General features: G+C 38.2%; 1 protein-coding gene across 1 annotated transcript in view; it reads left to right on the forward strand.

Moving 5' to 3' along the window:
- Positions 1-14,039, forward strand: part of EIF4G3 (eukaryotic translation initiation factor 4 gamma, 3) — a 297,458-nt gene that overhangs the window by 133,882 nt on the left and 149,537 nt on the right. The window contains exon 10 of the mRNA XM_011990137.1: positions 3,264-3,386. Coding sequence (XP_011845527.1) covers positions 3,264-3,386 — 123 coding nt within the window. The remainder of the gene's footprint in view (positions 1-3,263; positions 3,387-14,039) is intronic.

The following is a 14,039-nucleotide window of genomic DNA, read 5'->3' on the forward strand; positions in this document are numbered from 1 at the left end:
GAGGATTTGTATGGGCATGTAATTAGAAGTTGTTTATACCAGTGGCATAATATCATCTTTACTTATTCACTGAGCTAGGTATGCCACATGACAACATGTGCTCCACCTTTAGAACTGGGAGGGTTTAGTGGGCTAAGGTTTTACTCAGTGTGAGGAATTTAAGCTCAGTTCTCACATCTAGACTCTTCTTTAATACCAGTCTTTTTTTTTTTTTTTTTTTTTTTTTTTTTTTGAGACTCAGTCTCACTCTAGCCCAAGCTGGAGTGTCGTGGTGGGATCTCAGCTCAACTGCACCCTCTGCTTCCAAGGCTCAAGCGATTCTCATGCCTCAGCCTCCCGAGTAGTTGGGACTACAGGCACAAGCCACCAGACCTGGCTAATTTTTTGTATTTTAGTAGAGGTGGGATTTTGCCATGTTGCCCAGGGTGATCTCAAACTCCTAAGTTCAGGCAGTCTGCCCACCGTGGGCCCCCAAAGTGCTGGGATTATAGGCGTGAGCCACCGTGCCTGGCCAACACCAGTCTTAATCAGTTCTCCATTCAAGTATGAATTGACAGAAGAAAAAAACAGCACAAGAGAAAAAGAACTGAGATATTAAGGATAGCAAGAAAAGTCTTTCCTGTGAAATAGATATCTTTTAAGAAACAAAAAACAGAGTTTAGAAAATATATTCTAATTGGTTTTTATAATTTATAGGGGCTTTGTCTGTGTCTAATGAGGCAGGCCCAAGAGAATTGGAGTGTAGTAATATAAAAGTCAAATGGCAGAAAAATTGTAGAAGAGTGGCTTGCAATTTCTTACCCAACAGAACACACAAAATGGGTGATCTTTATATTCAAGAGAGACTCCCACATTCACAGATAGGTGGGGTGACTTATAGCAATACTCTTGAATTACTCTAACTTAATAAAAATTAATGAGGTTCAGGCCAGGCGCAGTGGCTCACACCTGTAACCCTAGCACTTTGGAGGCCGAGATGGGTAGATCACTTGAGGAAACGAGTTCGAGACCAGCCTGGCCAACATAGAGAAAACCCATCTTTACTAAAAATACAAAAATTAGCTGGGTGTGGAGGCTCGCGCCTGTAATTCCAGCTACTCAGGAGGCTGAGGCACGAGAATCACTTGAAACTGGGAGGGAGAGGTTGCAGTGAGATCAGGCCCCTGCACTCCAGCCTGGGCGACAGTGTGAAACTGTATCTCAAGTAAACAAACAAGAAAATAATAATGAGGTTCAAGACTTTGGTTTAAAACTTGTTTTTATTATTAGAAACAAATTGCTTGTGCATATATCATAATGAACAGCACATGACAATGTATCATGACACTACAGTCAGGAAACTATATGCTTTGGTAGTGTTGAATCAGCATGATAGAAGCTGGACTGGAAGAACACTCTCAGAATGCAGAAAAATAAATAGAAGAAATAATGGAACTGGAAGACGGTTGTTACAGATGTTTCTAAAGAGGAAAGTAGAATAAATGAATTAAAGCTACACTTAAAAGTGTATTAGAAATAATTTTCCATACCTGAACAATAGCTGGCATTAGAAGTCTTAATTGAAGGACTCCCCTAAAAGCTTCCAGATCCAGGTAGTGTCATTAGTGAATTCCTTAAAATTCTCAAGAAGTGTGGACGGCCTTGATTAAGGTATGGTGGTAATGAACAACAGTGGTCCTTTATATCTTAGCATTCTCCCAGAATACAATGCCTAGACGCAGACACTTATCTCCTTTACAGCACCAACTCCACTGATATCTGTAAGCATAGGGTAGCGTTGAAAAAAATTAAAATAAGACCATACACACTTCTGTGCTTATTGCATTTTTTTCACCTACCAGCACATCTTAATGATTATTCTGTGTCAGTTCAGTTCATGTAGATCTGCCTCATTCTTTTTTTTTTTTTTTTTTTTTGAGACAAAGTCTTGCTCTTGTCCTCCAGACTGGAGTGCAGTGGTGCCATCTCAGCTCACTGCAACCTCCGCCTGCCGTGTTCAAGCTATTCTCCTGCCTCAGCCTCCTGAGTAGCTGGGATTATAGGTGCCTGCCACTGCACCTGGCTAATTTTTGTATTTTTAGTAGAGATGGAGTTTCACCATGTTGGCCAGGCTGGTCTCAAACTCTTGACCTCAGGTCATCCGCCCACCTCGGCCTCCCAAAGTGGTGGGATTACAGGAGTGAGCCCGGCCAGATCTGCCTCATTCTTTTTACTGACTGTTAAGTATTTAATTGTAAGGACCTAAGATAATTTTTATTTTTTTGAAACAGAGTCTTGCCCTATTGCCCAGGCTGGAGTGCAGTGGCGCGATCTTGGCTTACTGCAACCTCCGCCTCTCGGGTTCAAGTGATTCTCTCGCCTCAGCCTCCTGAGTAGCTGAGACTACAGGCATGTGTCACCACGCCTGGCTAATTTTTTGTATTTTTAGTAGAGACGGGGTTTCACCGTGTTAGCCAGGATGGTCTCGATCCCCTGACCTTGTGATCCGCCCGCCTCAGCCTCCTCAAGTGCTGGGATTACAGGTGTGAACCACCGCGCCTGGCTGACGTAAGATAATTTTTGAGCTATTCTGTTCTTGATCAACCTTTTTCCAGTCTTTGCTGGAGAAGGCATGATTGCAGTCAGCATTATTATATAGTATATAAGGTTGTTTTCAGAATAAATTATTCCTCACTCGTAGGGTATTTATATTTTTCATTTTGGTAAAGAACTTCAGAGAATCACTTACAGCATTTAAAACTTTATTCTAGGCCAGGTGCTGTGGTTCACGCCTGTAATCCTAGCATGGGAGGCTGAGGCACAAAAATCGCTTGAACCTGGGTGGCGGAGATTGCAGTGAGCTGACTTCGCGCCACTGCACTCCAGCCTGGGTGACAGAGCGAGACTGTCTCAAAAAAAAAAAAGAACTTTTATCTATGCAGTAACTTTCATATATTAAAAGTATTTTATGAAAGTTATATGGTAAATAAAATCAGTCCAACAGGTTCTTACAAAACAAGTATAAATATTAATAGTTTGCCTTTTTGACCTAGAAATCTAGCCAATTAGGTTTCATTTTAGCTTGTTATTCTAATTAGTTCATGTCAGAGCTAATGGCCTACATTTATATGATGGATCTGTGATTGAAATAAAGTCAAAAGTGGTGATTATCACCTTTGATATTTGACAGGTTTCCCAGTTTGCACCTTTAACTCACTCATATGCCTGTAAATTTGCTACTAAGACACTCATCTGTACATATGCCATTTTATTTAACCTTATAGATAAGAATTCGGGATCCAAACCAGGGAGGTAAAGACATAACAGAGGAGATTATGTCTGGAGGTGGCAGCAGAAATCCTACTCCACCCATAGGAAGACCCACGTCCACACCTACTCCTCCTCAGGTAAGACATAGTGAGTTGTAATGGATGGCACTATTTGTTCACTAACCTCTACTGAATTCTTCTTTCTTCTATAGCCACTTTCTGTACTCTTCATTTCCATCAGTTGTCTCGCAGCCTCGAATATCTAAATGGTATTTAAACAGACATGTTTTTTCTCTTTGCAAATTATAATATTTTTAAATTTTTATTGTTAATATATTTATGTATTGTTTTCACAATCAGAGCACAGGTGAGGTGCTACCACTCTTCTTAATGAACTATTGCATGATACCAAAAGGAGCTGTATTCTTGTGAAAATCTCATCATTAAATGAGTATTTCACATTTCACATGGAACCTTAGGATTTAAGTGCTGCACACTTTGTTAATGCAAACATTAAGGTTGAGAATTTAACGTTTTACCAAACAGTGTTGCTTGAGATGATTGCCTGTGTTATTGAGAGCATATTAGGATGTATAACAGGTATACTTCTTACATTTTAGAACTGCATAAATGAGCTTCTTGAGTGGAGAGTGTCTTCTTTAATTACAGTCATCTCTTGTTATCCTCAGGGGATTTGTTCAAAGAAGCCCCCTCCCCAGTACCAAAATTCGTGGTTGTTCAAGTTCATTATGTAAAATGGCATAGTATTTGCATATAAACAGTGCACATCCTCCCATATACTCAAATAATCTCTAAATTACTTATAATATCTAATACAGTATAAGTAGTTGTCATACTATATTATTTTTAAATTTCTATTATGTTTTTATTAAAAAATGTTTTTTCCCTTTTTATCCACAGTTGGTTGAATCTGTGAATGTGGAACTTATTAATAAATTGTCAGTTAGGCACCTTTTTCTTCCTGGTGAAGAATGTGGTTATCATAATGTCCTAAGATTTTACTTTCTTGTTTTTAGAAATCAAGATATTGTAGAAGGAACTGGAGTTTAGTAAACTATAATAGAGATTAGAATTCTGCAAATCTGACAAGATTTGTATTTCAAGGCTGGGCAGCGCGTGTGTTTCACACCTGTAATCCTGTAATCCCACCACTTCGGGAGGCTGAGGCGGGCCAGATCATCCGAGGTCTGGAGTTCAAGACCAGCCTGGCCAACATGGTGAAACCCTATCTGTACTAAAAATTACAAAAATTAGCTGGACGTGGTGGCATGTGCCTATAATCCCAGCTACTCAGGAGACTGAGGCAGGACAATTGCTTGAACCCAGGAGGCGGAGGCCGTGGTGAGCCAAGATTGTGCCACTGTACTCCCCAGCCTGGGCAAGAGAGAGACTTCGTCTTTTAAAAAAAAAAAAAATTGTATTTCATTCCTATGTCACTTTAAATTTTGATAAATGATTTAGAGACACATGGTTTTCACATCTTAAAAATTGTCTAAAGTGAAGCCAATTGCAGGTACAGTGGTGCATGCCGATAGTCCCAGCTATTTGGGAGGCTTAGCAGGAGGATTCCTTGATTCCAGCTTGGGCAACATAGGAAGATCCTGTCCCTTTAAAAAAATGGTCTAAAGTGAAATCCTCGTGTCTAGAAACAGATAAAAAGAAAGCTATTAAGGAGTAGGGGGCTGTTCTCTCTCTCCTGTTTTATGCTTGGATGGTAAAGGGGTTCCTTGGAGCCCAGTTTACAAACAAGTGATACAGATGATCGTATATAAAGCATTTCAGAATGATAGACTACTGACTTAATTTTAGTAGTACAGACAAAAATAAAAAGTTCATAAAAATGTTCTTAAATATCAAAGTCACAAACAGCTGAGTTTAGAGCCCCTTGGAAATCTGTGAATTTGAGAAAGCCTTAAATTTAGTACTTTGTTGTAACGATGTGTTTTCTCTTGGAAATGATGGTATCTAGCTGACATTTATCTCAGTCTTTCATTATCCAGATGAGTATATATGTGCATCTGGACATGTGAGTTGTAAGTTCATGTTAATAATTCTTCATCATTCCTCATTATTCCCCTAGGAACATTCCAATTTTGGAATGATTAAGAAGGTCTTATATTTAGTCTCTTCCCTGGAAGTAAGCATGGGATAAGCAAAATTTCCAAATTGAAGTAATCTATATATGTGTTCTGTTAGGTGGGAATACACTATAGCAAAACTTTGGGATTAGTTGATCAGTGCAGTCAAATTTTAGTCTGTATTTTCAAACATTAAAATGTTACTACTGTCAAGCCAGATAAAGGATAGACAATCCTTTGTTGATTTCTGTTTAAATTCTCAATCTGGACATATATGTGTCTTTTTGCACTTAAATGCCCTCTGGGGTGTGATTGGTTTCCTTTAACCTTCCAAGCTTGGTTCCCACCCTCTTCTGGTATCCCCCTGTGTTTAGCTACAGAAATCTTTTTGCTCTCTTTCCCCAGAGACTGTGGTTCTGAATATGAGTGTGTATTTCTCTGTAATCATAAAGAACATTGAATCTACACTTTGAGCAGATGAAGGCCATCAGTCAATAGTTGTAATGTTGGTAGTTCTTTTTGAGAAGTGTAACATCAGTTATAACGCATAAGTTTATTAGGTGACTTGTATTTAAATCCAAATGCATGAAATTCATAGAATGAACGAATAGCTTTTTAGCAGAGACATGTGTACTAGAGATATTTCATTTTCCTCTTAAGAAAAACAGCAGCACAATCATGATGATGGCAACTGACATTTGACCTCATTTTCTGGAACGTCATAGAAAGTGGTACACAGAGGGCTGGATGCAGCGGCTCACGCCTGTAATCCTAGCACTTTGGGAGGCCGAGGTAGGCAGATCACTTGAGGTCAGAAGTTTGAAACCACGCTAGCCAACGTGGTGAAACCCTATCTCTTCTAAAAATACAAAAAAGCTAGCCAGGCATGATGGCAGGCACCTGTAATCCCAGCTACTCAGGAGGCTGAGGCAGGAGAATCGCTTGAACCTGGGAGGCAGAGGTTGCAGTGAGCCGAGATAGTGCCACTGCACTCCAGCCTGGACAACAGAGAGAGACTCTGTCTCCAAAAAAAAAAAAAAACACTGTTGACCCAGTGTTTCAGAAGAATCTACAAATCTTTAGTTATGTGTAAAAAAGTTGCAAGTTATAAATATTGGCAACTAATTTCATTAACAAAGTAGCACTCTGCCAGTCAAAGAAAACTCACTAGATTTAACTTCAGTTTTACTAGTTTTCAATTTTGACATCAATCCAGATAAATACAGAATCATACCTGGTTAGAAGACTACAAATGAGACAGCCATCTGCATAAGAATTTAGGATTAAACAGTAAATACTGTAGTACTGGACTTAGAGTACCTGCTTTGAGTTAGATATAATCACTTATGCTGTGGATAGCCAAGCCTTTCCCTATCACCGAGGGAAGTCCCAGTCTCTGTAAAGGGAAACAGAAGACCCGTTACTAAGACCTGACTGGTGCAGAGGTGACCAAGTGGGGCAGAATTGTAGCACAGATATCAGAGACCCATTAATGGTGGTGGTACATGTAAAATAGAACAGGGAAGAGGTTTAAAACTTTGACTTGGAATCAGACATACTGGGTTTCAAGTCTCGGTTCCACTGCTTAGCTTTGTAACTTTAGCCCAATTACTTTATCCCAGGGCATTACCTTCTACATTTAAAAAGTAAAACCTATCAAACAGAGAGGATTAAATGAGACAAAATGTTTAAAAATTGTTTAAGTTCACCGTGTGGTGCACAATGAGTGTTCAGCAAATATCTGTTATTAGTATTGCAATTATTTCAGGAGGCACAGAGAATGACTGGAAGAATGTGGGAAGGCTTTACCGCAGAGATGCCATTTGATCTAACTTTCATGGGTATTCACAAAATGAAAGGGAAAGGGGTATTTAGACAGAGGAACAGCATGTGCAAAAATGGGAAATTAGATGAAGGGAGGCTATTATTATATTTCAGGTGAGAAATTAGTTGAAGGAGAGGAAACCAGTTGGAGAGATGTTTAGCAATTAATTATTAACTAGATAAGGACTCTAAAAAGGATGACCATATAATTTACCATCTAAATTGGGGCAATTGTGGAAATGAGTGGCAATGCTATTGTTAATGCCAGCACAGCAGGCATAATCAGTACGGCACATGTAAATGGGGATGTAAGTTTTCTCTAGATGTAAGGGAGAGAGGGAGTCATATTTAAAAATACCTCTTCATATTTAAAAATACCTCTTTTGTGGTGAAACGTAATATTGAGTATGCATGGGGAAGTTTAAAGAGGGGGATAATGAATTTGATTTTGGCAAGCAGTCAAGCCATTGTGATTTTTATCTAATTTGGTCTTGAGGTCTCTCTGTCAAGAATGGCCATAAACCAGGATGGCCACTCTCTAAGAGAGCCCTGACCAGGTAAAAGTTACATTTGGGTATGTTTGTCAGGTAAGACATAATGAGGAAGTGAAACCAAAATGCATGAAACAGAAAAAATTTACTACTTCCTAATCCCAGAGAGGTTTACAGTGGTAATGGGAGACTGATAGGGGAGCTCTGAAGACAGCAGGGAACTCAGGTGGAGAGAGAGAGGGAAGGAAGACTTGTGGGACTGTCCCTTTTATTAAAGTCCATGTCCTCCATTAGGCCTCCTCACTGGAGTTATGGATTTGCTAGTTTGAAGAAAACACTCTCCAAGGGTGAACTTATTTACATGAGTCTGGTGTTAACCATTAGGTTGTATCATGGTCAGCAGCTATGAGATGTGTTGTGTTCTGGATCAGTGAGATGAGGAACAAACGGCCTCTTTCACAAGCAACTACACAGGAAGGAAACATTTGAACTAGGCCAAAGGAGAAAGGGTACAACTGGATTTCAAAAACATATGCCAGACCTAAAAGTGGATGCTGAGGGAGCAATTATATTTCATTTGTGACACAAGCTATGAGCTAATTGAGGGAAACTGCTTTGGGTTTCTGTGAGGAGAATGGAGAGGAGAAACAAATTTTTGCTGCTGCTGTTTTTACCCTAATAAGAAGTAGACAGAATTTCAAACTGTTCTTCATAAGTCTTAAAATTTTCTATGGGCTAACTAGTAGAGATACTATCGCATATTTAGGAAATATGCATACGTGTATATACATGTTCCCGTACAGAGAATCACAGTGCATAGATGGAGGTGCATGACTGGATATCATGGAGCACTAGAACATTTGCTGCTGGTTTTCACTCTGTTACTTAGATTTATAACCATGGGTCAGAACGTTAAATTCTTAAAACCCCTATTTTTTCATCTGTAAAATGAGAAATTGTACGAAATAATCTGAGAGTTCCCTTTTAGTTCTTACCTATTAAAGTGGGAAAGAAGGAAGAATTTTGTTACTCGCTCAGTATCAAATATCTCAGCTCTTCATGATGACAATAATGCATAAGGAATATCCCTGTGTTTAGAAATAAGCTAGCTATTATGCCTGATAGTCTTCATGGAAACCCTGTAGGGTAAAAATAAATACATGATGCCATGTCAAAATTGTCTACTTCCGAAGGGGATGAGTGGTGGATCAAAAATCACTTTTTTTTTTTTTTTTTAATATTTAAGATGGAGTCTCACTCACTTTGTCACCTGGGTTAGAGTGCAAGTGCAGTGGCATGATCTCGACTCACTGCAACCTCGGCCTCTTAAGTAGCTGGAATTACAGGCACGTGCCACCATGCTGGCTAATTTTTGTATTTTTAGTAGAGACAGGGTTTCATCATGTTGACCCAGACTGGTCTCGAATGCCTGATCTCAAGTGATCTGCTCGCCTCAGCCTCCCAAAGCTCTGAGATTACAGGCATGAGCCACCATGCCCGGCCGAAGATCACTTAATTTTTAAAAATGAATTATGTGCCTTTCTTCTTGATATACTCTTTTCCCCCCCCGCTTCTAGAATTATTCTTGTAATGAAACACAGTTGTAACATGGGAGAGAGTCCTATGCTATGGGGCTTTGGGGTAGGAAATTATGGATTGATAGCATATCTCAGGCAAGATACAATTTCTCCTACCATTTGGGAAAATTAGTAAAGTCAGCAGGTTATTCAGTCTTTTGTTGAGCTGCTTATGAAGTTGATACCTGCAAACCTTAAATTCCATGACCATTTATTAATTACAATTGACCCTTGAACAAAATGGGTTCATTCATATGATAATTTTTTTCAGTAAATATATTGGAAAATGTTTTGGACATTGTGATAACTTGAAAACTCCCAGATGACATACTGCCTAAAATTATCAAAAAAAGAAAAATTCAGATATGTCATGGATGCATAAAATATATGTAGTCTATGTTTTCATTTAGTGCCATAAAATATATGCAAATCTATTATAAAAGTTAAAGTTTATCAAAACTTAGGTACACAAATACAGACCATATATGATGCCATTCGCAATTGAGAGAAGTGTCAACAGACGTAAATACGCAATCTGGACATGGTGGTGCATGCCTGTAATCCCAGCACTTTGGGAAGTCGAGGTGGGAGGGTTGCTTCAGCCCAGGAGTATGAGACCAGCCTGGGCAACATAGCAAGACCTGTCTCTCAAAAAATAAATGAATAAATAAAAGAGGCAATATTACATCCTAACTTCATAAAATTAACTGTAGTACATACTGTACTAATGTAATTTTATAGCCACCTCCTGTTGCTATTTTAGTGAGCTCAAGTGTTGAGAGTATCTGCTTAAAATACCCTGTGACACTAATCATCTCCAGATGAGCAGTTCACTCTCTTGTAAATTGTGCCTCATAGTAAAAAGTGATCTCTCTTTGTTCTTGCATATTTTTTCATCGTGTTTAGTGCATTGCCATAAACCTTGAATAACACCATGGGACCCATACAGAGTGCCACCAGTGATGCTGGCAGTACTTCCAAGAAGCAGAGAAAAGTGCTAGCTTTACAAGAAAAAGTTGAATTGCTTGGTATCTACCATAGATCGAAGTCTGCTGCTGTGGTTGACCATTTTAGACAGATGATTTATTTTATAAACAGATGATGTAAACTTATGGTATTGATGAATGCAGTATAGTGTTGTAAATGTATTTTATCTTCCTAATGGTTTTCTTAAACACATTTTCTTCTAGCTTACATTATTGTAAGAATATAGTATATAATAAAACATACATACATACTGAGAAAAAATATGTTTTATCGGTAAGGCTTTCAGTCAACAGTAGGCTAGTTAAGTTTTACAACAGTTACTAGTTAAGTTTTTGGGGAGTCAAAAGTTATACACAGATTTTTAACTGTGTGGGGTCAGTTCCTCTAGCTCCTGAATTGTTCAAGGGCCAACTGTAGTTCATTCCATGGCTTAGCAGTAATAGTTTCCTAGAATTGGGTCTATAGCTTTGGTTATGATATTCATGTTATAAGTTGATATGTGCAGTAAGTAGTTACATTCCTGCATGAAGAATTTGAAGGTGATACCTAGTATATTGTAAACAAACCCAATCTTTCAAAATTTCATTTTGTCATCTCAGTCATAGGCACTGATAAATTAATGGCATTCTGTACCTTAAAGCATACGGGTGTGGTTTTGTTTTAGTGGTGACTACGATAAAAATAGTGGTTACTAAATTAAATTATATTGTTCTTTATCTTTAATGAAATAACTTATCATTAGTAACCTCCCTTGACTTAAAAATGGTGCTTTTCAATAATATGTAAAGCCTTGTAGACTTTAAATAGGTATCTAAACTGGGGTGGGTTCTCTCAAAAGTTTTTAAATGGGACATTTGAAAAGTGTCCTATTCTGTTCATCATGATGAACAGAGATCCTTGCTTTGTTATGATGTTTCATAGTTTAAAATGAATTTGTATACACTATATGGTTTGATAGAGGAAATAAGACCTAATGTTTGGTAGATCAGTAGGGTGACTATAGTTCGTAATAATCCGTTGTACAGTTTGAAATAGCTAGAAGAGAAGAATTCAAATGCTCCTACCATAAAGAAAAGACAAATATTTATCTTCAAAGTATATAAGTACATTAAATTTTTACATGTACACTAAAGCTGTGTACATCTGTTATGCAGTAATAAAAATTATTATTTTTTTTGAGATAGAGTACTTGCCCTTTCACCAGGCTGGAGTGCAGTTGTGCGATCTTGGCTCACTGCAACCTCTGTCTCCCTGATTCAAGTGTTCTCCTGCCTCAGCCTCCTGAGTAGGGGGGATACAGGCATGCGCCACCATGCCCAGCTAATTTTTATATTTTTAGTAGAGAAGGGATTTCACCATGTTGGCCAGGATGGTCTCGATCTCCTGACCTCATGATCCACCCGCCTCGGCCTCCCAAAGTGCTGGGATTACAGGCGTGAGCCACCACACCCCGCCAATAAAAACTATTTTGAAAGAATTTGCACACAGACCATCAAAGGTTCCTGCTTAGATTTGTAGAGCAAGGTTGTTTATTTCATCAGGTCTGTCTCCAACATGGTTTTTAAAAAATGTGTTATTTTTAAACACATCTGAGATTCTCCAGCTTCAATGCCTGTAGGAATTTCCTAAAGCAAGCAAGAAAAGAATATTTGATTTACAGCTACTTTGAAATACTTAACCTTCTTTGAGAAGCCAGTGGAGCAAGTATGTTTTAAGTTGCTTGGGTATCCCAATAAAAATAAGCCTATGGGACACATTAGTAAAATTAAATTTTGTGTTTTTCTTTTGACCTGTTTTCTCATAATTCTTCATCAATTTATGTGAATGCTTTTGCTTTTATAGTGATTTAATTTTACCTTGAAAGCTGTAAACCAGAATCCTAATTATAAAGAAAGTGTGACTTAGATTTTTGTGTGTGTGACAGTTCCTGTTCCTACTGCCTACATTGGACATTGAGCAACGGTATTAGAACTTGTAGTCATCCGACAACTATGATAGTTGTAAGTGATCACAAAAAGTTCTGTGAAAGATCACAAGAAACTATCAGGCTTAGTCTTTTATTTAAAATATATTTTCAAACTTAAAATAACTTTATACAAATGATAGGTCTTCATTGGAAAAGAGTAGTAAAGAAGGAAATCTTAATCCTAACTCTTGTTAGCAAGAATTAACCATTGTTAACTTTTGTTAGAATATCTTTTCAGATGTCTTTTAGTGCATGTGCATATATACGTATACATCTCTGTGTGTGTGTGTGTGTGTGTGTATATATTTGTTTTTATAATTAAAGACAGAGTCTCACTCTGTTGCCCAGGCTGGAGTGCAGTGGCATGATCATAGCTCAAACATATAATTTAATACTTATGGAAGCCATTTTATAAACTAGCATTTTTTTCAGTGATCACATAGAAATGTTTATGTTTGATTATATTAAAATGTCTATATGACATGCCTTTGTTTTAATGTACCATAGTTTATTTACATGACGGGTATTCATATTGTTTCTTGTTTGTCACTATATTAACAATGCTATGATGAACAACTTTGTTTGCTTATTTTTGGGTTACTGTGTTGTCATTTTCTACCTTCCAGAAATGTACCAGTTAATCTCTTATCCAGCAGTGTAAGAGAATACTCTTTTCCCTATATAATTGCTTATCTGACAGAATAAAAAACAAGATCTTGTTTAATTTTTGTGTATTCTATGAAGTTAAGAAGTTTTTGATGTTCACCAGTTATTTGTGGGTATATGAATTATGTGTTGTACATGTGTCTTTTGAGTGATTATTTTTGTCTGACAGATTTATAAGAGTGATTTACATGTTAAATAAATCCTTTGACAGATGTTGAAATGTTTTTCTTGTTTGATGATTGTGTTTTAGCTTTGTTAATCATGCCTTCTGTTATATGGAATTGTTAAATTTTCTGTTTTATTTATTGTTTTTGAGACGGGGTCTTGTCTGTTGCCCTGGCTGGAGTGCTGTGACACAGTCACAGCTCACTGCAACCTTGACATCCTGGGCTCAAACAATCCTCCCACCTCCTGCCTCAGCCTTCTGAGTAACTGGGACTACATGCACATGCCACCACGCCTGGCTAATGTTTTTTATTTTCAGTAAAGATAAGGTCTCGCTGTATTGCCCAGGCTGGTCTCAAACTCCTGAATTCAAGCGATAATCCTGCCTCAGCCTCCCATATTTCTGCTACGAGCCACTGCACCAGCTGAATTTGTTTTCTTTTTCTTTTTCTTTTTTGAGACAGAGTCTCTGTCGCCCAGGCTGGAGTTCAGTGGCACGATCTTGGCTCACTGCAACCTCCGTCTCCTGGATTCAAGCAGTTCGCCTGTCTCAGCCTCCTGAGTAGCTGGGATTACAGGTGCCTGCCACCATGTCTGGCTAATTTTTGTATTTTTAGTAGAGACAGGGTTTTGGCATGTTGGCCAGGCTGGTCTTGAACTCCTGACCTCAGTTGATCTGCCCACTTCAGCCTCACAAAGTGCTGGGATTACAGGCATGAGCCACCGTGCCCAGCCAGAATTTATTTTTGATATGTACACTTATATATCAAAATGCACTTAGGTTAGTTCCACATCTTTGCAATTGTGAATTGTACTGCTGTAAATGTATGTTTGCAAATCTCTTTTTCATATAATGACTTCGTTTCCTTTGTGTAGATACCCAGTAGTGGGGTTGCTGGATCAAATGGTAGATCTACTTTTAGCTCTTTAAGGAATCTTTGTACTGTTTTCCATAGAGGTTATGCATTCTCACCAGTTTTACATTCCCACCAGCAGTGTATAAGCATTCCCTTTTC

This window comes from Mandrillus leucophaeus, unplaced genomic scaffold (genome assembly GCF_000951045.1).
Source record: "Mandrillus leucophaeus isolate KB7577 unplaced genomic scaffold, Mleu.le_1.0 Scaffold370, whole genome shotgun sequence".
In the NCBI taxonomy this organism is placed as follows: domain Eukaryota; kingdom Metazoa; phylum Chordata; class Mammalia; order Primates; family Cercopithecidae; genus Mandrillus; species Mandrillus leucophaeus.